A 25,442-nucleotide genomic window follows, 5' to 3' on the forward strand; every position below is an offset into this window, starting at 1 on the left:
AGAAATTCAAAAAATCTATATGAAAAATTTTCTTCAATTTATTTCTGAGATTAATTCATATCTACTCAATTTTTTTCTTTTCTTTGAGGAGTAGTAAATACTGGCCATGAATGCTCTTTAGGCATTCAATGGCTACACCTCAGATTTAGCTCTTTTTTGGTGGGGAGGCAGGTAAATACCTATATTCAATAAACCTATATTTAAATACTACTATAATACTTAGTTTTGTTCATAAATAGACACCCACTGTATGATACCATACACCAGTTTAAAAAAATTGAAATTTGTACATCTTAATTTATAATACATGGCTTATGGTAATAGATACATCAGATTTGACTGCAGAATCAAAAAGAGCACACAATTTTACATAAGATACCAAGTTTCATGAGAATAGCTTGCAAAATAAATAAATGGTAGCAAAATTACCGAATTTCTTGAAATATTGAGGCCCACTTTTTCAGCAAAAAAGCATAAATTTTGGCACTTAAAATTCTCATAACTTTTGAACTACTAATGGTATTTGCATAATTCCAACGGTTTTAAGCATCTTTTACATAGCTCTTTTCATGCAAGTTGATAAAATAACAATTATCTAAAAAGAAAAAATCAATTTGTAATGCTACTTTGCCTATTAGCCAGATGCAGAGATGTGAATACAGAGATTCAGTAGAGACACCCAGTGCTTGGCCTTTGTTCCTGACTAAGAAAATGAATGCTGTCCCCCACTTCCACCTCATTTCCTTTCCCTAAAACTGGACATCTTGGGGTGCTTGTTTGCCATGTATGTGATTGGACTGAGCCACTCTTGTCTGACAGTTTTGACAGTTTGTCTGACTACTGTATTCCGACTAACAGTACAGTAGCTCTAACTCTTTAGTAGCACTTAGAATGATTGCTTGATCATCAGTTTTATTATATCAGGATGTTTGTAGTGCCATGTTACACATGGAAAAGGATCCTGCACTCATCTCTAGTGGGCTTTCCTGGGCTACATTCCTGTGGATAAGGAGTCGACTGATGGTCTACTTGTGTTGTATATACAGGGCTATGCACATCTACATTGTCCAACACCTCTCACCCTAAAACTGAAACTATTAAATGAAATGACAGCTCAATCTAAAAAAAATAATCAAATCAGACATGTATTCAAATGACCTTCACCGTCTCTCTTGAGGATTGCATTCACAAATATCCGTGAAGTTAGAACTAAGATGATGTAGAATCGTTTCTCCTAGCAAACTCTCTAAATATCTTAGCACTAAGTGAAACTAACCTACACTCTTTCAGCCCCTCTAACCACTTTAACATGTCTGCTTATCTCCTACTTTGCCATAAGGATTCAGACACATGCATAGATTTGAAGTCTGTATTTGTAACATTTTCTCCATGACTAGGAAATCCAAACTTGAATCAGACAATCAGGACTTCATGTGCTTTAGATTAAACCTGCAACATAATGTTAATTACTTATATTTTCTCTATTGTTCTCCCTTGTGCCAGCACTGTACCCTAATCAAACATGTCTCTTATAACATAGATGCAGCAATCTCCCTAGATATCAACACCCAAACACATGTATTTGTTAACTTCAATGTCCACCACAGTAATTGACTTGATTTCTCTAGTAACATAGACAAAGCTGGTAGTATCACACATAACTTTTCTATATCCCATTCTTTGAAACAAATAGTGATGTTCCTGACCTGTCTCCCAGATCAACAGGATCAGTAAGAATCACTTCTCAACCTATTTTTAACTACAATTTCCAAAGATTGTGTAACAAATGCCCATTGCCCACCCAGCAATGCCGATTACGTGATAACGATAGAAATCACCCTAAACTCACGACCTCATGTTGAAGAGCCATTGCTCAAAACGACAAGTTACTACGAGAAGGCTGGCTGGAATGGAAAGCCATCAGTGATCACATCAGAGATGTTCCATGGGAAAAATATCTTTTCTCTTCTTGCGGAACAATGCGCAAATGAGACCATTGAATGGTTCAAAGCAGCAATTGAAATGCATGTTCCCATACAAAAATTCTATAGCAAACCCCACTCACCCCAATGGTTCACTTTTACTTGCGCAGCTGTCAATGCTCGAAGGCAGCATGCATACTGCAGATTTATTCAACAGAAGTCCAGTACAAATAGACAAAAGTGTATAGAAGCTAGAAATTATTGTAAGAGCGAAATAGCCGCAGCTAAGAGAAGATATACCAAAATCACCAGAAAATTCATTGATTCCCAAAAATTAGGAACTGGTGATTTCTGAAAAATTCATAACAGTGTAGCAAATAATGGGCAATCAACAATTTCCCTACTATCCAATGACCTTAAGAAGGCTAACCGGCTTGCCCAATAGTTTACCTCCAACTCCACTTTGGATCCAGTAAACCACTCCCTCCCAGATTTTCCTTTGTGGACAGAAACCATACTTGATGATCTGAAAATCACCCTTTCCCAAGTTTGTGATATCATAAAAAACCTAGACACCTCAAAGACATGTGGACCTGATCTCATTCTTACTATACTATTAAAAAAAATGCTCTGCTGACACATATCTAAGGAAATGACTGAAACCTTTGAGGAAAACCTCCAGTCTGTAGTAGAATGGTAACATTCAATGTTGCTAAAACTAAGCTTTTTTCCTTTAACAAGTACAAGAAATTTTATCGACCACTGATTGACATAACTAATTTGCTACCTGAAAGTTCTTTATTTAAACTTCTTGACGTAATGTAAACAGAGAATATGAATTGGAACAAATACATTAAGTGCATTGCCACGGCTGCTGTGAGAAGGGCTTTCTCTAACATGCTAGAAAGTTACACCTGAGAGTATCCTGTATCTCTACAAGGTCACCATTTGCCTATGCATGGAGTATGTTACCACATTTGGGCTGCTGCATCTGCTACTAGTTTTTCACTTCTAGACAGGGTTCAAAAAAGAGTCACCAACCTAATAGGTTCCGCACTGTCAACCAAACTCGAGCCTCTTTCCCATTGCTGAAGTGTTACATCCCTGTGCCTATTTTACAAGTATTTTAATGTGCTCCGATGAACTCTAAGTCCTTACACTTCCTCAACATAAATACCCTTGATTAACCTGACAAGCAGCAAAATCTCACCCCTACACTGTAGAGATCCCTAGATGCTGGACAAATAGTTTCTTCCCTCAAGCTGCTAGACTTTGGAATTCTCTCCTAGATCCCTGCTTCCCTGATTGTTCTAACATGCAGAAATTCAAGTATAATGTGAACGGACATCTTACTGATCAACTACCTACACAGTATCTCTGCAAATTTTGTCTGAAATAGTAACTCCTTACATCCAAGTCTGTGCCTTGAAAAAGTAATGAAAAAAATAAAAGCATGGAATATTTTGAGTTTATTAACTCGAGAAATTTTATCAACCACTGATTGACATAGAAATTCCATGCCAAACCTTGAAGAATTCATTGCAACACAGACTCCTGACATTGCCAAAACACAGGCAACTAGTATAATAATAATCTGAAAACTTTTATTTTGTTAATACGAAATGTGCACATTAAAGGTAACACAGTTAGTGTAGTTATTTAAATATAACAAATTTAAAAATGTTAAGTTTATTCAACATTTTTAGTTTGATATTTGTTCCTGTTCGTTTGAAATCAATGTGTGAATTTTTGACTTCAATGACGTCGATGCAAAACAGACAGTTGTGTTTATTTCCGTTCAAGACTTGCAGTTTTGATTGGTGTCACAGCTGAAAGTTTACTTACGTACTTATGTTTATTTCGAGATTACATAAGTTCTTTAATATGTACATCATCCTTAATGTTTTGTTACTCATCCATTTTTAATTTGAAGCTTTAATAAATATTGAAATAATATTGTCAAAGATTTTACATCGACCATCAGTGGTTCATGAAATACTGGTTTAAAAACTACAGAAACACAAAATGATCATTATTTTGACATTTTTGGTGCTTTTTATGCACCTAAACATCAACTATAATAAGCATCTTGTTCTGATTTGTTTCGATACACATACAAACAACATGGACACATTCAGAATATTTTTATGTGATCAAAATAAAATAAAAATTGGTATTGAAATGCACAAGAGATTCTCAGAGCTAATGAAGTTATATTGATCATATCAAATTATTTATTTAATGCTTGTAATATTCACAAATATTTTATATCTCCTTCACAGTTGTCATTACGTTGGATATTAAATGTAACTATGCAGTTTTGAGTTGTAGTTATATCAACAAACTGGAATACTTAAAAAATAAGATGCTTTTTTTTCTTTTCATTCCAAAGCATCAGATTTTTATTTTTTTTCAAACTTTCAACTTAATTTCAAGACAACTTTAATGGAACATTTTATACATATGACTTAACTTTCTTCAAAATATATTTAAAATTTCAAGGGTGGTTCAGGCATTTAGTAGTGCACTTGGAGATTTGGGATCATTTTAATTGTCTCACACCAAAAGTTTCATAGATAGGATTTAAATTTATCAAAATAGGATACATTTGATAATTTAAGTTCTGCCCCTCATAGCCCTCTTTTGAGGTGCATTTAGAGATTCTGGACCACTTCCATTATCTTCTTTGGAAAAAATTTACATATTTAACTTTTAGTTTTTGCTAGTGGGGGGTACTTGGCATTGCTCGGGTGAAGGATATTGGGACAAGGACGAAGTGATGTTAAGAACAGTTAAAATAATTTTAAAAAAGATATAGAAAGAGGTGAGTGATTAGTTTTTCATGCTAACCATTAGGCCAAAGAAGATCGTGAATTGAAGTAAAAAAATAAAAATAGAGATAGAGAGAGAGAGGTGGGATCGAACTCAAAAACATAGGGTAATTAGTTTTCCATGCTATCCATTAGGCCAAAGAAGATGGTGAATTGAAGTAAAAAAATAAAAAAAAGAGATAGAGAGAGAGGTGGGATCGAACTCGAAAACGTAGGGTAATTAGTTTTCCATGCTAACCATTAGGCCAAAGAAGATCGTGAATTGAAGTAAAAAAATAAAAAAAGAGATAGAGAGAGAGAGAGGTGGGATCGAACTCGAAAACGTAGGGTAATTAGTTTTCCATGCTAACCATTAGGCCAAAAAAAGATCGTGAATTAAAGTAAAAAAAATAAAAAAAGAAATAGAGAGAGAGGTGGGATCGAACTCGAAAACGTAGGATAATTAGTTTTCAATGCTAACCATTAGGCCAAAGAGGATCGTGAATAAAAGTAAAAAAATAAAGAAAGAGATAGAGAGAGAGGTGGGATCGAACTCGAAAACATAGGGTAATTAGTTTTCCATGCTATCCATTAGGCCAAAGAAGATTGTGAATTGAAATAAAAAAATAAAAAAAGGCCAAAGAAGATTGTGAATAAAAGTAAAAAAATAAAAAAAGAGATAGAGAGAGAGAGGTGGGATCGAACTCGAAAACGTAGGATAATTAGTTTTCCATGCTATCCATTAGGCCAAAGAAGATTGTGAATAAAAGTAAAAAAATAAAAAAAGAGATAGAGAGAGAGGTGGGATCGAACTCGAAAACATGGGATAATTAGTTTTCCATGCTAACCATTAGGCCAAAGAAGATTGTGAATTAAAATAAAAAAATTATAAAAAGAGATAGAGAGAGAGGTGGGATCGAACTCGAAAACATAGGGTAATTAGTTTTCCATGCTATCCATTAGGCCAAAGAAGATTGTGAATTGAAACAAAAAAATAAAAAAAGAGATAGAGAGAGAGGTGGGATCGAACTCGAAAACATAGGGTAATTAGTTTTCCATGCTATCCATTAGGCCAAAGAAGATTGTGAATTAAAGTAAAAAAATAAAAAAAGAGATAGAGAGAGAGAGGTGGGATCGAACTCGAAAACGTAGGGTAATTAGTTTTCCATGCTAACCATTAGGCCAAAAAAGATCGTGAATTAAAGTAAAAAAAATAAAAAAAGAAATAGAGAGAGAGGTGGGATCGAACTCGAAAACGTAGGATAATTAGTTTTCCATGCTAACCATTAGGCCAAAGAAGATCGTGAATTGAAACAAAAAAATAAAAAAAGAGATAGAGAGAGAGGTGGGATCGAACTCGAAAACATAGGGTAATTAGTTTTCCATGCTAACCATTAGGCCAAAAAAGATTGTGAATTAAAGTAAAAAAATAAAAAAAGAGATAGAGAGAGAGAGGTGGGATCGAACTCGAAAACGTAGGGTAATTAGTTTTCCATGCTAACCATTAGGCCAAAAAAGATTGTGAATTAAAGTAAAAAAATAAAAAAAGAGATAGAGAGAGAGAGGTGGGATCGAACTCGAAAACATAGGGTAATTAGTTTTCCATGCTAACCATTAGGCCAAAGAAGATTGTGAATAAAAGTAAAAAAATAAAAAAAGAGATAGAGAGAGAGAGGTGGGATCGAACTCGAAAACATAGGGTAATTAGTTTTCCATGCTAACCATTAGGCCAAAGAAGATTGTGAATAAAAGTAAAAAAATAAAAAAAGAGATAGAGAGAGAGAGGTGGGATCGAACTCGAAAACGTAGGGTAATTAGTTTTCCATGCTAACCATTAGGCCAAAAAAGATTGTGAATTAAAGTAAAAAAATAGAAAAAGAAATAGAGAGAGAGGTGGGATCGAACTCGAAAACGTAGGATAATTAGTTTTCCATGCTAACCATTAGGCCAAAGAAGATTGTGAATAAAAGTAAAAAAATAAAAAAAGAGATAGAGAGAGAGGTGGGATCGAACTCGAAAACATAGGGTAATTAGTTTTCCATGCTATCCATTAGGCCAAAGAAGATTGTGAATTGAAATAAAAAAATAAAAAAAGAGATAGAGAGAGAGGTGGGATCGAACTCGAAAACATAGGGTAATTAGTTTTCCATGCTATCCATTAGGCCAAAGAAGATTGTGAATTAAAGTAAAAAAATAAAAAAAGAGATAGAGAGAGAGAGGTGGGATCGAACTCGAAAACGTAGGGTAATTAGTTTTCCATGCTAACCATTAGGCCAAAAAAGATCGTGAATTAAAGTAAAAAAAATAAAAAAAGAAATAGAGAGAGAGGTGGGATCGAACTCGAAAACGTAGGATAATTAGTTTTCAATGCTAACCATTAGGCCAAAGAAGATCGTGAATTGAAGTAAAAAAATAAAAAAAGAGATAGAGAGAGAGGTGGGATCGAACTCGAAAACATAGGGTAATTAGTTTTCCATGCTAACCATTAGGCCAAAAAAGATCGTGAATTAAAGTAAAAAAAATAAAAAAAGAGATAGAGAGAGAGGTGGGATCAAACTCGAAAATGTAGGGTAATTAATTTTCCTCGGTAACCATTAGGACAAAGAGATATTGTACTCAATGAGTTGATAATTAAGTTAAGAAATGAACATTGCTTTTAAAACTGGCCAAATAAGCTTTCCGCTTTCTGTCGGTATTTATTTGTTGTCCCACAAAAACAAAATGTGACACAATTTGCTTAAAAATGAAATTTTCTCAGTATAAAAAGGTTTCCCCCTTCATTGACTAAGAACTAATTTAATTTTGCTGCAGTGCAAGAGCGGACACGCAAGCTGTCGAGCTGCCGTTTATGTTAGAACAGTTTCGCTTTATACGAAAAAGACAAACTAACACTCGAAACAAGGGAATTTTTTAAAACTCAATCAAAAAAAAAGAAAAAAAAATGTTCTAACTTTTCTATAGGAAAACACACATACACAAACACTAACATTGATATTATATAGAGATTTACACTGAATACAACTGCTCTGCATTTCATAAAACTGGGAAAAATTGTAATCCTATTTTTTATTTTCCTCTCTCTTTTTTTCTCAGGTCTGAAATTGCTTTATACAAAACCAAGTGTTGACACTGAAGACACCCGTCCCAGGAGTTACGTTGCATACAAACCTCCACCCCAACATCACTCTACAGAAAAATCTCTTCAGCAACAGTCCACGACAGGGGATACATCTGTTGGCCGTAAACGAAAGCATCCACAAAAACAAGGACGTCATATTTGTCAATACTGTGGTCGAGGTTGTGCCAAGCCAAGCGTCTTAGAGAAACATATCCGTGCACACACCAATGAAAGACCATTTCCTTGCGCGAACTGTGGCCTGTCTTTTAAAACAAAAAGCAACTTATCAAAACACACAAAATCACGGACACATGCTCTGAAAGCAGGTCTTAGCCAGAGCACAAGCAGCACGTCCTTAGAAACGGCTGGTACCGAGGGGGACGTTGATGCCAAAGATCCTAACGAAAGTGAAGAAACTCAGACAGAGACAAGTGATACAGATGAAAATGAAGAAGACCCACAAAAATTAAAGAAAGAAATGTCAGCAGGGTCCGAGTTTCATGCACGCCTAATGCGGGGCAATTCGGAACCTGACACTCGATTACGGCTTGAAGTTTTTAAAGAGAAAAAATGTTTGTCACTAAAAGAAAGTTTATTATTTAGTGATTGCAGTCAGTCTGTGACTACATCAGCTGATACTAAGGGCAGTGGATTTGGTGGCGCTAATATTAACCCAACAGAAATGTCAGACAATGTCCGGTGTCATATGTTCAGGGAGACAAGTAAAAACCAGCAAACTGAAACTGGTTATCTACAGCATGCATCGACTGCTTATAATCCTGCTTATTTGCCTGAGAAGAAATGTTATGTATCAAAACTAAGTGATAGTAAATCCGCATCTTTTGAAGGCACATGGGATGAACCTTCACACTCGATCAGTGAGACTACAAGTGTTAAGAGCTCTCTTGTGAAAGAGAATCAAAAATTTACTAAACTAGAAACAATAGACATGAGACTTGGCACATCTTGGTTGAACAAAGATAATGCAGTTTCAGAGCTGAGTTTATCTAATAAATTACCATCTTGTACTCTGAATGCAATGCAAGGTCAGCAGTCTGTCAAAGAAAGTGAAGAAACCAAATCTGTCAGTTCTTTGATTATTCCAGGAGGAGCACCAATGCCATCAACCAAAGAAATGGTTGAGAAACGTATCTCACAACTAATTTCAGAGAATGCCTCTATAGTAAACACACCAATGAAGGAACCACCACGGCAAAAACGTATTTCTCGTCAGTTTAGTGACCCACCAATGTCTCATGCTCCAAAGCTTGATGATTTGCCGCAATCCTCATCAATATCAAAAGTTTCAATTCCAAGCATTTCATCCATACCCCTTACTCCAATCCCAGGGGATACGGATCTACGAAAGGACACTAGTAACAGTCCCAAACCATTCTTGGTAAGTGACAAATACAATTCACAAAATGTTGTCAGTTTAACAGGTAAGTCTCAAATCTTGAACCTGGCAGCTACATCCTCAAAACCTTCAGAACATTTGGTTGAGAAAATCAACAGTGGTGGCACTGGTGGACACTCCAACAGCCATGAAATCAAAATTGAAATTAAATTATCAAAAGTGGCAACAATGTCCAGTTTGGTTGCTACAACGGCGACTGTGGCCCAAACAGTGTTAGGACAGCAGTCCAGTATTCAGTACATACCTGCAGCTTCGGCAATGACACCAGTGAATAAAAATCCAGAGAACAGTGTTATTAAGGATCTATTAATGAAAGGTAAGACTCTACCTGCCTCCTTCAATTCGCAACCAAGTGTGAAAAGTATAAAAGAAAAGTCCAGCAGTGTTGATGACATTTCTAAATTTAAAAGAGAAACATCCGCAGTTTCACCTCTTCTTCATGGAGAAATGGGAACGAGTTCCAATGTGGAATTTTCCGTTGGCAGCAGATCTTCACAATTATACAAAATGCACCTTTGTCATAGTGGTCCAGCTACGACAAATGTTGAGCCACAAATGTTTGAATCAGGCATTCAATATGAACATACAGATAAACCAAAACTTGACAAATGTGGCTCTACAGAAAAAGATTCATTCTCAGGAAGCCTATCTCACAGTTTATCTACTGACCGAGAAAGTTCCAACGATTTTGACACTGAGAAAGGATCCAAGGATGACAAAATGGATTCTGCTGGATTAATATTTGAAAATTATGACCAGACATTACCAAAGAAGAAAGGTAGACCAAAGGGTTCAAAAAATAAACCTAAAAATCCTCCTTCAAATCCTGTTACTCTACAGCTTCAGTATCAACCTTCCACATCAACACCCTCTTCAACTCAACAGACTTCTTCTCTATTATTGGCAACACTTAAAAAAAAATCGACTGTGGTTTCTCAAAGCCCCTTAGTTTCTCCTATAACTACTGTATCTACATCAATGATTCGTCAGCCAGTGGTTTCAATACAAAACTCCTGGCCTCAACCAAATCCTATGGCAGCTAATCCTGTATCCACTCCTAGCACGCCAACAAAATTAAAACTAAAAGGAAAAATTTTAATGAAACGGTCTATGAGTACAGATAGGATCCAATCCCAAGAACAAGAATCAGAAATTGTTTCTACTTGTTCAAGTACAGGAAGCACTTCTTCTGTGAAGGAGAATTCTGCAAATGTTCCATTGATATGGACAGCCTCTCTGGATGCTGTTAAACAAACAATTGAGAGTGAAAGAAATGAAAGAGATTCTCCTTTGAAAAAAAGGAAAGTCCGAACAAGTGAACTTTCTGACACAGTAATACGTCCAGGAGTGACGAGGGCAGGTTCTGAACCGCTCATGTCACGCATGGGGCTGAGTTGGTCTGGTAGTACGTCCATGAAGATGTTTGCTGAAAAACGCTTGAGCAGTTTGCCTGAAACTTTAGAGTATAAATTGGTGAAGACTTTGCCTCCTGTAACCTTACCTTCCCTGACCTCTGCATCCATAACAGTGCCAGTTGTTATTGCGGAGCCAATTGGAGTGCCGATGAAGTTTTTTGACTCTTTTCAGAGTTCATCGATGGCAAGGAGTTTATTTCCCATACCAGCACATCATAGTACTTTACCAACCATTTCTGCAAGTTCAAAGCAGAGCAAAGACACTATTCAGCAGTCGGGCATTTCTGGGCTAGTTTCATTTTTGCTACACAAGAAGGGAAGTTCACAGGAGTTAGAGGAAGAGGTCGAGTCCACATCAAAAGTAGAAGAATCCACCAATAATGAACATTTAATCTCTACTAAGACATTTCAAACACAAGATGATGTTGATATTTCATCTCAATTATCATCTGTTATTCAAGGGTCACACAGTTCTTCCCAAAGTTTAAACAGTGGGCATTTAACAAACACAACTACTGAAGTTGACTTAATTCAGCAGCATTTATATGGTCATTCAGTCAATTCACTGCGGGGACTAACGCATACGACATTATGCTGTGTTCAACAAGTACAGCCAATGTATGTTGCCCAAGGAGATAATCGTAGCATTTCAATGTACTCTAATTGGAAGATTTCTGAACCCACTCAAGATTCTGGAAGTTTTACAGCCCGGATGTTAATTTCTCTCTATAATTCCAAACAAGTTAACGATCCCATTTTTGTTATCTCTTCTGCCAAATCATGTGAATTGAATGCTGTCGATAGTTGTAAGTGGAGTTTATACAATAAACCAAAGACTTGGAATTCTTCCTCATATGCTATTGAGAAACTAACAAATGGCATCTTCAACATTTTCACCACAAAACCTGATTCTTCTAAATTGACATCAGAAATGAAGTTGCTATCTGAAGATAAAGACCTTTTGAATATGTCTGGCGGGTCCATGGAGTCTACACCAAGCAGTCTCGGTGTAAAAGATGGCCAGTCTACCAAACAACCCAAACGTGTACGCATCTTTCAAGGGGGATTTCGTTCCAATGAGGATTACATTTATATTCGAGGGCGGGGTCGAGGCAAGTATGTTTGTGAAGAATGTGGCATTCGATGTAAAAAACCGAGCATGTTAAAGAAGCATATTCGTACACATACAGATTTACGACCGTATCATTGTCGACACTGTCGATTATCCTTTAAGACAAAGGGAAACCTCACAAAACACATGAAATCAAAAGCACATCAAAAGAAATGCCTTGAATTAGGCATTGTACCTGTCCCTGTCACTGTGGATGAGTCTCAGATTGATTCTGTGGCTCTGGCTGCTCAAAGTGCCATAGCGAAAGAGACAAAAAGCTTGGATGATGATAATGATGAAGATGAAGAAGATGATAAGGACGTTGATGATGAGGAAGAGACTGATGATGCAGATGGGCAATTTTCAGATTCTGAAGAAAGTGCTAGAACCAGTTTTGAAAGAATGGATACATCTGAGACAATTGATACGTCCGTGGACAAGGAAAGGTAAGAAATTATTTGTAGAGATTTGTTTTCATTTTTAGTTATTACAAAGATATACTTCAACCTTTTGCTGAGTAGATAACATGTAACAAATGCTTTTTGACCTCATTTGTCGTTTCAACTTGGTTGTTTTTCAGAATGCTTTATTCAATGCAGCCTCTAACCATCTTTGCGTGCAGCTTTTTGAAATCTTTGTTGGACTTGGATATCTATACAGAAGTTTTTTGTTTTATTTTACTCACATTCACCTAAAACAAGGCACTTGGACAAAAGGGGCTACTATTTAGAACCGTTGTTTACATTACATTTAAACTTCTGCATAGCAGTACAGTCAAGCAGGTAACAGGAAGGAAATTCCAAAGTCTAGCTGTTCAAGGGAAGACATTATTAGAGGAGAAGGCTTTCCAGCATTTAGAAACCTCAACAGTGAAGGGGTCTGCTTTTGTTGCTAAGCAGGTTTGTCGGAGGTACATACATTGAGGGGGCACAAGTGTAATGAGTTCATCAGAGCACATTCCATTAAAATACTTATAAAACAGGCATAGTGATGCAACATTGCGGCGATGGAACAAGGGTTGGAGCTTAGTTGACAAAGTGGGATCTATTAGATTGAAGACTCTTTTTTGAATCTTATCAAGGAGGGAGAGGCTAGTTATAGATGTACCAGCAATACTCCATACATAGGAGAATGGTGACTTTGTTGAGGTACAGGATACTCTTAGGTGTAAGTAATCTTCTAGCATGATAGAAGGAACTTACCTTCTTTGCAGCAACATTCGCAATGTCCTCAATGTATTTGTTCCGGTTCATATTGCCTGTGAATGTTAAACTAAAGAGTTTGAAGGAGGAATTCTCAGGTAGGATATTATTTGTCATTTCAAACTGAACCCTTTATTTAATCTCCATTGTTCTCATTCTCTCATCTATAACCAGATAAAAGCATTGCATAATTAAAATTTTGATTTTATTATTATTGCCTCTAGTGAGGATTGAACTTTCGAGCCTCAGAAGACTGTCACTTAGAACTGATTGTTACTAAACATCTCTATCTGTTACACGACAGCTTCATAAGAAAGAAAAGCAGTGATTACATGGAGAAAACATGAAAGCAACTAAGATGAGAATAGTAGTCCAAATAATTTAAATATTACAAATTATCAATTCTCCTCTACAAAAAATCACAAAACAACCTTTGTCTTAGTCATTCTACTTTTTAGTTTTATTTGTAGTCTAGCTAAAAATCTCTTTTTTGGTTGAATTTTCCATTTTCTATGGAAGATTTTTTTTAATAAAAGAATGCATGGGTATGTTTTCCTGTCCACAGTCCTTCAAAAAAGTAGTCAAAAAATCAAATCTGTAACAAATAAATGTTACCAAAGGCAAGATAAGTTACTCTTCTACTTGACTGGGTAGGCTTTTAGTGTTTTTATTCAAATGTAAAATGTTTAATAAACTTGAAAAACAAGCATTTTCAAAGGGTACGCGACCACAAGAAAAAGTGGTCACAATGTATTTGTTATGCAGCCATTTTTCTTGTGGTTGCGTGCCTTTTGAACTTGCTTGTTTTTCGAGCTGAATAAGCATTTTACATTAAGTAAAATCGCTAAAAACCTACCAAGTTAGATAGAACAGTAACTTATCTTGCCTTTGGTAACATTTATTTATTATATATTTGATTTTTTGACCACTTTTTCAAAAGACTGTGGACAGTAAAACATCTGAATGCATTTAGTAAGCATGTTATTTGTAAATATGTTTAAAGTAAAAAAATGTATTTAGTAACGAATGGAAAAAATCCTAATTCTCAAAGCATTCTAAATATTTTGTCTCTCTTTATTAGTACATTTCCAACCTGCTCAAAAACCTAAACATTAATCAAACATGTTTCGTTATAATAATTTCTCAGTAATAAAATAAGTTCTTAAAGTTTTTTTACCTTCACTTTAATTTTCAGTTTAGATTTCTTTTCATCATTCTCTGTAAAACTCCTTTATTACGTATATATATTGAAACAATATATATATATATATATATATATATATATATATATATATATATATATATATATATATATATATATAATGGATCATCACTTATCAAGGCTGACCCGCTTTATTTAATGAAATGGATGGATTGTTAATTAAATGATGAAAAATATGAAAATATTGAAAATGAATGGATTAAACAAAGTATGATTACTTATGAAGATGGTTTATAAAAACTATTTTTTGTCATTGGAAGATAACTATGTTGTATTCTACAGGGAAGCAATCTTATGGTAATATGTTTCACATGTGAGAAGTTCTTGAAAAGAGATTGTTTCTGGAAAAAATTTATTGGGTTGCAGAATCCTTAAACTAATAATTTTTGGATGCACAAATTGCCAGTTAAAATTGTTTTGAGAATTTCCTTTCTCTTTGTATACTTTTCAGTAATTTCTCAATATAATTTGGCCATCTTCAGCTAGGTGAAAACAAGTTTTGTCTTAGAAAAATTAAGACACTATTTAAGTGTAAAAAACAAGTAGAAATAAGTAGAAACAAGTAGAAAATACTTTAAATCAGTTAAAATAAGAACTGGTTTGATAAGATTTGTGACAACGGTAATGGAACAAGAATGAGCTATTCTATGGAAAATTATAGCAAAAAATGGATTGAATTATTCAAAGCCATATATTTTTTGATTTACTTCAACATAAGGAATGTAATATACAAATTATATCTAAAATAGTAACAAAATTCATAATTTAATTCATATCATTTGGATTATATTATTATTTATTAAAACTTATATACTGAGAAGAATTGTGGAGTGAAAGACAACTAAAAAAAGACGTGTATATGCTGGATGATGATCACCTAATAAGCTGACCTAGTATAGAATTTAACACAATATGAGAACCATTAATTATAAATAATAAAGTCACTATATATATATATATATATATATATATATATATATATATATATATAAGTGCAATGATTAAAGTTAAATTCTGTAGATTAAAATATATATATTCAAGTTAAGAATTTATTGTTTGAGTCAAGGAATATATGGAGAAGAATTATATTTTTTTTAATCAATGGATTTTCAATAATGGCTCATATCATCAGAGGAAATGAAATGCAATTCACAAAGGAAATAAATATAATTCTTCTCCATATATTCTTTGTTTCAAGCAATAAATTCTTAACTTGAATATATTTTTATGTATATTTCAATGTACATAATTTAACTTTAATCATTACACTTATATTTTGCTCTAGTTTTTATATATTGAGCTTTACCTTTTTGGCTAGGATTGTCGTGAAAATATTATCTCGCTGTAACATTTAATAGGACAATTCACTTGATTTCTAATCTGTGATTTAACTCATTCATTTATATATATATATATATATATATATATATATATGATTTCAACGTCTTGTCAGACGAGTGCCACTCCCTCAGACACTTAAAGTCCACGAGTCCAAAAATGACTTCCATCGCCACAGGACCATTTTAATAGACAAATGCCTGAGGGAGTATCTATACACAGATGATGTTACAGAGTCTTAGCTTTGAACAACAGCTAAGTCTCTCTCTCGGTTCAAAATGTTGAGATCCATCAACAAGCAAGAGCAAGATAGCCAGCAACAAGTTAAACTGCAGACCAGCTTAATGTGGGTACTGGTCTCCGGCTTTATGGTTTTTTAAATCAGAGATTTGCTTCTAGAAAGGTTGCCTTCACCACAGCTTACGGGAGCCCTCTCCACCCCAACACATATATACACACACACGGTGCTAGTTGGCCATTGACCCAGAAAAACAGTTCATTCGCCCTTTGGAAGGTCTTGTTTTTAATCCTTCAGGGAGACTAGCCTCCCTCCTCACCAAACAAGTCTGGTGGGGGAACCAGTTTAGACGTCGGTAACTCGACCATGAGGCAGGTAGTACTGGGTTACATGGTACTAGTAGCATATGACATGACCTGACATATATATATATATATATATATATATATATATATATATATATATATATATATATATATATATATATATATAATAAAATGACTGCAGAAATTCACCTCTGGACCAAAGTATCATAGCTTTGCAACAACAGATGCTACATACAAATTCAATACATCTAGCCTAATAGCCACTATCTTATGTAACTTTTGCACACCAATTTAGACACATTCAGTCATAATAATAAAATGCTACATTGCATCCAATTGTTATATATATAGGTTTTTCATTATTCTTGTTATTGTTGTTCGTTGTTAGGACTTATTAAAAGTGTGTCTTAGAGTCTTAGAGTCCGATGATGGTGTTGAGAGAGATGTTCGTGTCATGATGAGATTCATATATATAAAATGTCCATACTTAGAAGTGTTAGTGAGGAGGTAGTGTTGAGACAGTCTTAGTGTTCACATTGTGTATGTAAAGACATTTTAAAACACAGGATATACAAGACATATAATGACAATTTTCACTTTACCTTTTGGTAGAATTACAACACAAAGACGACGTTTATAAAAACACATGATGGGTTTATTTCTTCTCCCGACCGGTCGTGGTTTTCATAGTCAAGAATTCAAATTTCACATTCTAAGTTTCAAAGGTGACCGTCTCGCTTCTGGACGTTCGAATCCCATGTCTGGACTGTCGTCTATCGTCCTCAGACTCTCTCTCAGACTCTCCCCCAGTTTCTCCTTGCTTAACTCTAAAGTTTCTAACTATATCGAGAACTTCCCATTTTCCATGACGTCATACACATGTTAAAACATGTGTCTTCTTTCACGTGTTCTGGAAATGCATGTCCAAAACTTTTTCCTTTGTTTACAAAAGGAATTTTAACCTATATTCCCAGTAACCTATATTTCCAATATGTTAAAAACATGTTTATTAGATTATCTTATAGTTGCATTCTTCAATTGAATTTTCATAACAGAATTGACAATGCACATTCTTTTCTTCAAACTATTTTATCTCTAAGCTAAACAATGGTTTGTTTTTTACATTCCATTTGCTAATTCTCTCTCGTAATCTATTTCTAAACCTAAATTACGAGGTTCGAATTTCGTCTATTCTATTTTATTTTCATTTTAACTAAATCTCTCTATTTTTATACTTACATGAAAAGGGGACAGCCCTTATCATGTAACACAATGAGCAACACCATCACAGCATCTTTAGAGGGAGGAGTCCCTATTTTTCTCTCTAAGTATTTACTGCTTCTACTGCTACCAGTTGTCACTAGGTTCAATTCTACATTTTCCACAGATACTGTGCCAACACTGATCATAGCTGCCTCATAGATACATGCACATAACATAATCTTTCCAATTTCCGATTCATAAATAATAAATAATAATTGATTTTACTAAATAGCAGTATTTTATTTAATATTTTTAGCGAGAGAATTATTTTAAGTATTCTATTTAAAATTGTTATTTAATAAATTTTAAACAACAATTATATTGATAATATATTTAATTTAATTTATTTTGGAATTAATATTTCCAACAGCGACCTTTTTTTTTTTTAAGAGTTATTTTCCCCTAGATGCTATCCATAAAAAAAACAAAAACAGTTTACCAAATATCATTTAATAATTTCATTAAGTTTCTAGCTGGAAAAATAATTCTGTGTAGATAGAAAAAATGTTTGGCTTTTATTGTTTTTTTTTAAATATCAAAAAAAAAAAAACACTTACGAAAAAAACTGAAAAGATTTCATTTGTTTGTTTTATTTTATTCCTTACGGCAATACAGAAATTGGTAAATTTTTACCACGTAATTCAGCGTCATTTAATACCTAAAAAAATGAAGATCTACTGCCACCCCCTCTAAATTTCACAATTTCCACTTTTTTCTTTTTTCCCATTAATTTCATCGATTACAAACTTAATTTTCTAATTAAAAAGGTAACTTTATACGACGTGACCCAGCAGCGGCATTTAACCCCTAAAAAAAAGGAGATCTACTTTTTTTTAGCCTAATACATTTAAACAGCCTTTATAAATATTATTAGTTTGTAGAAGTACAAATGAGTGCAAAAAAATTAGAAATTTTGAAAAAAAAAAAAAAAAAATAACATGTTAGAGTGGGGGATCACTTTTCTATATAAATTTAACGTAAAATGAACACCCACTTTTTGGCCACAAAGCGTTCAACGAGACATGTCACCTCTAACATTTTTTTAAAGTTTGGCGATTGAGGGGGAGGGAAAAAACTGGGAGGGGGTGAGATAATATTGGAAACATAAAATAATGATAAATTTAATTATTTTTTATGAGACCATTCTCTACTTTCACCTAACAATTTAATAAACAAAACAAAGCCCAAAATATGACAAATTTGATTTTTTTTTTTTAGGGGGATTACATTAGAAACATAAAACGACAAATAAAAAGCAAATCGAAAAGCCCCCCCACCCACCCCACTAAAAAAAAAACAGATCTAAAATTTCCTTTATTTACAAAAAAAAAAGCCAGTAAAAAATGAAGGTAAATGTGTAGTTTAGTGGCGTAAATTATTTGACAGAGAAAAAAATTATAAAAACTATTTTTATATAAAACATTATTAGACCCAAAAGCTGAAATAAAACAAAACAAAAAAATTCATTTTTGTTTTTTTTATCATTTTTTATTAGACTAAATGTGCACGCCTTGCATGTTTAAAATTTGGCCCCTTTTAGGTTTGGCAGATTGGCTTTTTTAAGACCAAATTTGGCCTTTTTACGCTCCTTCATTACAAAAAAAAAATATGGCGGCCAAAAACATAGTTCATGAAAGAGCTTAAAAAGGCCAATCTGCCAAACCATAGAAAGGTCAAATTTTAAAAGCAATATAGCGGCCTCGAATAATAAATATAAATGATAAAAAAATAATAAAAATAAAATTTTTTCTGGTTTTATTTCAGCCTTTGGGTCTAACAATGTGTTTTATTTAAAAATAATTTTTATATTTTTTTGTCTGGCAAATAATTTACGCCGCTAAACTACACATTTACCAAAATAAAAATTAAATGCACGCATTAATGTTTATAATATAGGTTCACAAAATCGTGAGTTTCCTTAGGACAGTGATCCCTTCTGCCGAAATATCTGGTGGAGAGGGTATCAGATACTTCTTTTTGGAGGCGATAACATTTACATGTTTTTATCCGTTCTTTTATTTTTGAAATTGTTGTGAGGGTATCCACGTTACACATGATGAAAATGATTAATATAGCAGGCGTGTTTCAAATGGAACTTCATGTCAACCCAGACATGCCCTGAAGAAAATGTTGTATTTAAAAATAACAGTCATTTTAGAAGTACAAAAACTCAGTTACTCGTTCTGTTCCATGCTATATCATTTTATGTCGTAAAACTAGAGTCTAAAAATTTTATTTTAAAACATTTTTTACACTGTTGATATATAACCACATGAAAAATATAGAATCTCATTTTTCTGTTTACAGTGTAGGGGCAAAGGGTAGAAATGTATTCAAACAATTAGGAAAAAAAAAATTCTATTTAGATTAAATTACAAAATCATGAAAAAAAACATCCCTTTATCAGATACAAAGTATTAATTGTAATACTTATTATTGAAAATCTAACACGATCAAACAAAACATTAAAATGTCACTGTATAAAAATAATCAAGTAAAATTTAGAAATAAAATTTGACAATTTTAAGTCTTCATTTAAAAGTAAAAAGGTGTTTCTATGTTTTTGCTGAGTACATGTAAACAACTAAAAAAATAACTTCAGAATAAAAATAGAAAAACATTTGAAATTTGAGAGTATGTAATCATTAAATTTAACATCCACTATTTAAAATTTTTAATTATAACGTTAAAAAACTGATGTCATAGTTATTGATTTCAAAAACAAAAGAAAATCATTGCCTGTTTTAAGATAAAGTTTTGCACTTAATACTTAATTGATGTGTCACTGATCTTATTAACCTTACTTAACTACTTATTAACCTGACTTAGCTTAATCTATTATGAAAGTTTCGGTACTGCTTGAATTTGTGGTGTCAATAATAAATCAATAAAGTTGTTATCTATCTTTAATATATTGCACACCCAGAAAACACAGAGTAATCTCCATTAGTAATAATAAAAATCTAAAATTATTTACAATCAATTGCCAACAAAATACACAGATGACATGAAACTATCTTGAGATGAAATGGACAGATGCAACAATCAGACCTAGACAAAATGAAACTAGCTGTGGACAAGTGTACCATCTTGAATTTTGTGTTGAAAAAATTCAACATCAACATATTCAACATCCATGATACTTATAACAAGTCTCATTGTGAATGTCACCTGGGTATTGTTGTCATTAGTGATTTGTGTTGGACAAAATACAGTTCTAAAATTGTCAAGAATATCAAGAGAATTGTGGCATCATTCAACACAGCGTTTGTTATCCATTCCTCAGCCATCTATTCAAAACTTTATACAATATGATGTGACAACACTTAGAATTTACATCATCAGTCTAAAACCCCTATCTTATTTGGAACATTGACCTCCTAGAAAACATTTAGGTGGAACCAAGTGATCACCTTTCATTAGACAACAGCCATACTTTCAATGCCTGGTTTCACTGGACTTGAATTGATTGAATACCAAAAAATTGACAATTTTGACAATAACAATCCTGAGAATCACATGGACATGTTTACAAAGTCAGAAAACTGCACTATGCTCAGAATTAATGAAGCATAAAAGAAATTGCCAACATCGGGTGTTGTCTGCCACAATAATACATCCTTTGAAAGCTACATGCTTTCTGAAATTTTCCAAAACTACACCTGATGTCACGTACACATGCATACATATGCATATTCCCTTTTGCTGTGTTGTAATGAACAATATATATATATATATATATATATATATATATATATATATATATAAAAGAAGATTGAATGTACTTTTGTGGTCATAGTATGACCACAAAAGTACATTCAACAATAAAAAACACCGTATAAAAACAACACTAGCAAATAAATACTGGGAACTCAAAGAAAGCGGACATTCGCCGGTAGTCGAATGGAAAATAATAAGACAAGCTACCACATGTAGGCATTTAGACGACCCATCTAGATTATGCCTTCATGAAAAATTTGCTATCCTGTACTTTAAAGAACCCCAAAATCTATTAAACTGTAGAAGAGAAATAGCAAATAACTGTGTTCACAAAATAAAATTTACTCTAGGATAGCGATACAAAATAGTTTTAAAACTAACAAAAACAATAGAAAATAAACAAATAAATAAATTAAATAAACATGAATATACATAAACGATCACACATATATGTATGTATATGTGCATATATGTATGTACACATATGTATATTTATATATAAACTAACAAAAAAAAAATGTCTGCCTTAAACCACTAACCTAGTTTTAAAACAGATCCTTTATTCGATAAAATGCATGCCCATTGGCTGATAGGAAGGCGCGCAGTGGATACTAGAAAGCTGATTGGCTAACTAAATCCTCAATAGAAGAGGACCATATAAAAACGATAAACAACCACAGAATTCGCGTATAAGCCTGAGGAATCCTAGAGTGGATGAAACGCCGAATATTCAGTGTAGCTTAATCGCCATATATATTTTATAAATTACTAACTAGCTCTACCTACGTATTGAGCACTTTTGAAGTAAATACTTAAAGTTTACGCATAAATCTATATTTTCGTATATTAATTTTATGTAGTAAATGAAGTAGTTATATATATATATATATATATATATATGATTTCATCATTATTATGATCCATTACTGATTAACAAGCAAGATAATCAGTTACTGTGTATCTGCTGATAATTCCAACCCATTTGAAGCCCCCATCCCCTTGATTCAGAAGCACCGTGGGTCCAGTGGAAGATGCTCAATCGCTTGATAACAGTAACGGCATGATTAAAATCTGGTATGGTCAGATGGAGTTACAAAACGGATCCAACCATCTGTGAGTGTGGAGAAAAGGTTTTCCAGTATAACATTGCCCTGTCTACTCTTTACTGTCCACTTAGTACAGCTTGAAAGATCTTGCAGAATTTAATGATAATGCAAGGAATGCGTAAACAAGTGTGAAACTGTTGAATGACTGCATGCGTCAAAAGCTTGCAAAGAAGTCTAATTCCAAGTTGTATGTTTGAAACCTAATCCCAACTGTTTTATTTACCTCCTTCTGATTATTTCACAAAACTTGTATAGCTTGTATTTTTTTAATCTGTTGTCAAAATTTGACGCTTTTATGTGATACATTCTTATGACTGATCTTTTGGGTCATAATATTTTATTTACTATTTTTAATTTTTTTATGAATTTGTAGAGTTTTTCTATATATTTATCATAAAAAAATTAATTAATTAGAACTATTAAAAGATTTTTTAGAAATAGTATTTAAAAAAATCATGCAGAATATATTTCTGAACTATGGAAGTATTTTCTTTTCCTACCTCTAATTGGCATGGTAGCTAAAATTAAAAAAAAACAATTGACCTTAAAAGAATAAAAAAACAAACAAAAAATGACAAGAATAAAAAAGGTGTAGTTTGCTTAAAAAGAAAATAAAGAATTTGTGCATATATTAATCATATTAATTCATGATAAAATTCTATTTCATCTGATATTTCCCCCAAATGACCTTTTAATATTTTTTTGACCATTATTTTTGAATTCATCTAATTCTATTTTAATATGCTTTATTCTGAATTCATCTAATTCTATTTTAATATACTTTATTCTATTGCTTTTCTTTATCTGATTTGGCAACTTGTTCAACAAATATATTATTTTATTAGCAATAAAATTTCAGAATTTAGTTTCTGAAATTTACCTTGATAATAACCTTTCAAATCAAGGAGAAATATCACAAAAATGTGCATAGATAAAAATGCAATTATTTTGCTAGTTTCAAATAAATTATCTTATTATTTTCTGTAGTGAAGTAATTAATCCTAATTTTTTTTTCAGTTTCTTCTTGTAACTATTGTCTTTTACTCTTTTAGCTTTGTTACCATTTTTTGTGCACCTTGCAATTTCAATATTACATTTCAATTTCCATATCTATATACTGGAGCCAAGGCCCAAGTGCAATACTCTAGCTGAGATTATAAAGGTTTATATATCTGTAAAACAATATTTTGATTAAAAAAAAATATTTCTAACGATCTATCCAACTGTTTCCTTTTGCACACAATAAACGAAACATGATTAACTATAAATTTATCATTCTTCATTTACTTTTTGGATTTCTTCAATATCTATTCATCTTTAATATTTTTCAATATAACATTTAGTATTTACATTTTTCCATGTTAAATTTTAATTTCCAAGGATCTTTCCAATATGATCCATTGTTTATATTCATTATTTTGATAACTGTCATTCATTTAGCATCATTAGAAAATTATTTTATTTCTAAATTTATATAAAAAAAAAACAACAATGTTCCCAATAATAAATTCTTAGGAACACCAAATGGTCATTCAGAATAATTGTTACTCATTTCCACCTTTCTCTCAAAATCTGTCTTATAATACATTGGAAAGCATAGAAAATTACTTTTTGTTTTTTTTTGTTTTTGTTCTTTAATATCTTCAAAATTGTCAGCAGTTATACAAGTACATTGCCACATGTCCATAGTTTTATTTCTCATTATATAAAAATGTAAAAAATGAATTTAAATCAATATAATTCTTCCAATTTGATTTTAATGTTTTTCTAAGTTAACGTTTTATAAAAATAGTTGAATGTTCTTTTTTTTCACAAAAGTCAAACCAAAATTTTTTTATCAAATCGAAATGCCTTATCTGTAATTGAGTTTTAATGATGTGATTTTTTTCCAAATGCTTTAGTGAATGGGGAACTTCTGCAAAAACTTCAAGTATTGATGTTGCTGAGCCATATCGCATACCTGAAGTTCATTCTTGTGACTTCCCAGAAGTGTCAACAAGTGAATTCTCTAAAAGCACAAGTAATCCTCTTATTATGTAAGTTTATGACTTTTTTTAAATGTAACGAATAATCATTATAAAACTTGTATATTTGATTCTGAATTCCATCTATTTAAAATTGTATATCTAAACAATATTCTTATATCTATATGAATAAATACAACACTTACACATTCATGTTAACGTGAAAAATCATTATTAAAGCACTAATACACTGAATTTATTTGAAGTGTTACTTAAATATTATTCTAAAAATGCTTAATCAGTAATCATTGTACATCCTGGTTGTATACAAATTTTAAAATCCAAGTGAATAATGGTATATATCTGATGGCAAAGAAGACAGCCAGAAGAGCAGCCTACAAAGCCAAGGCAGAGTCTGAAAAAGCTAGGTTTCCAGATATACTACAAAAAGATGACAAGAAAAATTAAGTATTCAGGGTAGCTAAACAGATGGCAAATAGTAACATAAAGAGAAATGCAGTTAACATGACAGTGGGTAACTATAAAAAAACTAAACAGGACAAGATGGATGTTTGGAAGAGAGATTGTTGAGTATTGAGGTTCCATGGGCCCAAGAAAATCTCAATTTGCAGAAACAGTATCTTATCCAGCTATAAGAATTAAAAAGTAAATAGTATAGGAAACTGTGAGTAAGATTAAAAATAGTGACTTTGGAATTCACAGGTGTTGTCACTAGAATTATCATAAACTTGACAAATCAGATCATAAAATAGGGGGTTGTTCCGAAAGAATGTGATTTTAGTACTTTTGCTAATTGTTACAAGGGTAAATAGGGGCCTTTGGATAGAGGTAATTACAGAGGTTTAAATTTTATTGCTCATATCCTGAAAGTGGTTGAAATAATAATTGAGCAGAAAATAAAAAATACGACAAGCAGATGAAATACAGTTTGGTTTATGCCTGTGCAAAGTACCACTGATGTTATGTTCATCGTGAGACAACTGCAAAAAGTAAGAAAAACAACTTGTATTTTGTTGTTGTAAATTTGGGGAAAACTTTTGACAGTGAAAATGTTTTCAAACTCAATCGGATAACCATTTACACCTGGAATTCAGTAGAATCATTAAAACTCAATTTCACTGGATCAATATGAAAAAAAAATCAACTTGTTGCTTGAGTCAAAAATGATACAGCTCACAAATCACTGAATGTTTTCACTTTTCTCCTTTCTTTTACTTTATCATAATCCATTCTCTAAACAATCGGAATA

General features: G+C 32.7%; 1 protein-coding gene and 1 long non-coding RNA gene across 6 annotated transcripts in view; both read left to right on the forward strand.

Moving 5' to 3' along the window:
* The window catches only part of LOC145293802 (uncharacterized), a 287,168-nt gene that overhangs the window by 189,451 nt on the left and 72,275 nt on the right, over positions 1-25,442 (forward strand). For all 5 annotated transcript variants that reach the window (XM_080140374.1, XM_080140376.1, XM_080140375.1 and 2 more), the window contains exons 5-6: positions 7,826-12,239; positions 24,110-24,244. In XM_080140374.1, coding sequence (XP_079996500.1) covers positions 7,826-12,239; positions 24,110-24,244 — 4,549 coding nt within the window. The remainder of the gene's footprint in view (positions 1-7,825; positions 12,240-24,109; positions 24,245-25,442) is intronic.
* Positions 4,741-5,155, forward strand: LOC145293803 (uncharacterized). The gene is made up of 2 exons (XR_013869771.1): positions 4,741-4,835; positions 4,945-5,155. It is a non-coding gene; the product is annotated as an uncharacterized LOC145293803 (long non-coding RNA).

The sequence above is a fragment of the Euprymna scolopes genome, chromosome 15 (genome assembly GCF_053919585.1).
Source record: "Euprymna scolopes isolate OS-2025 chromosome 15, ASM5391958v1, whole genome shotgun sequence".
Taxonomy (NCBI): domain Eukaryota; kingdom Metazoa; phylum Mollusca; class Cephalopoda; order Sepiida; family Sepiolidae; genus Euprymna; species Euprymna scolopes.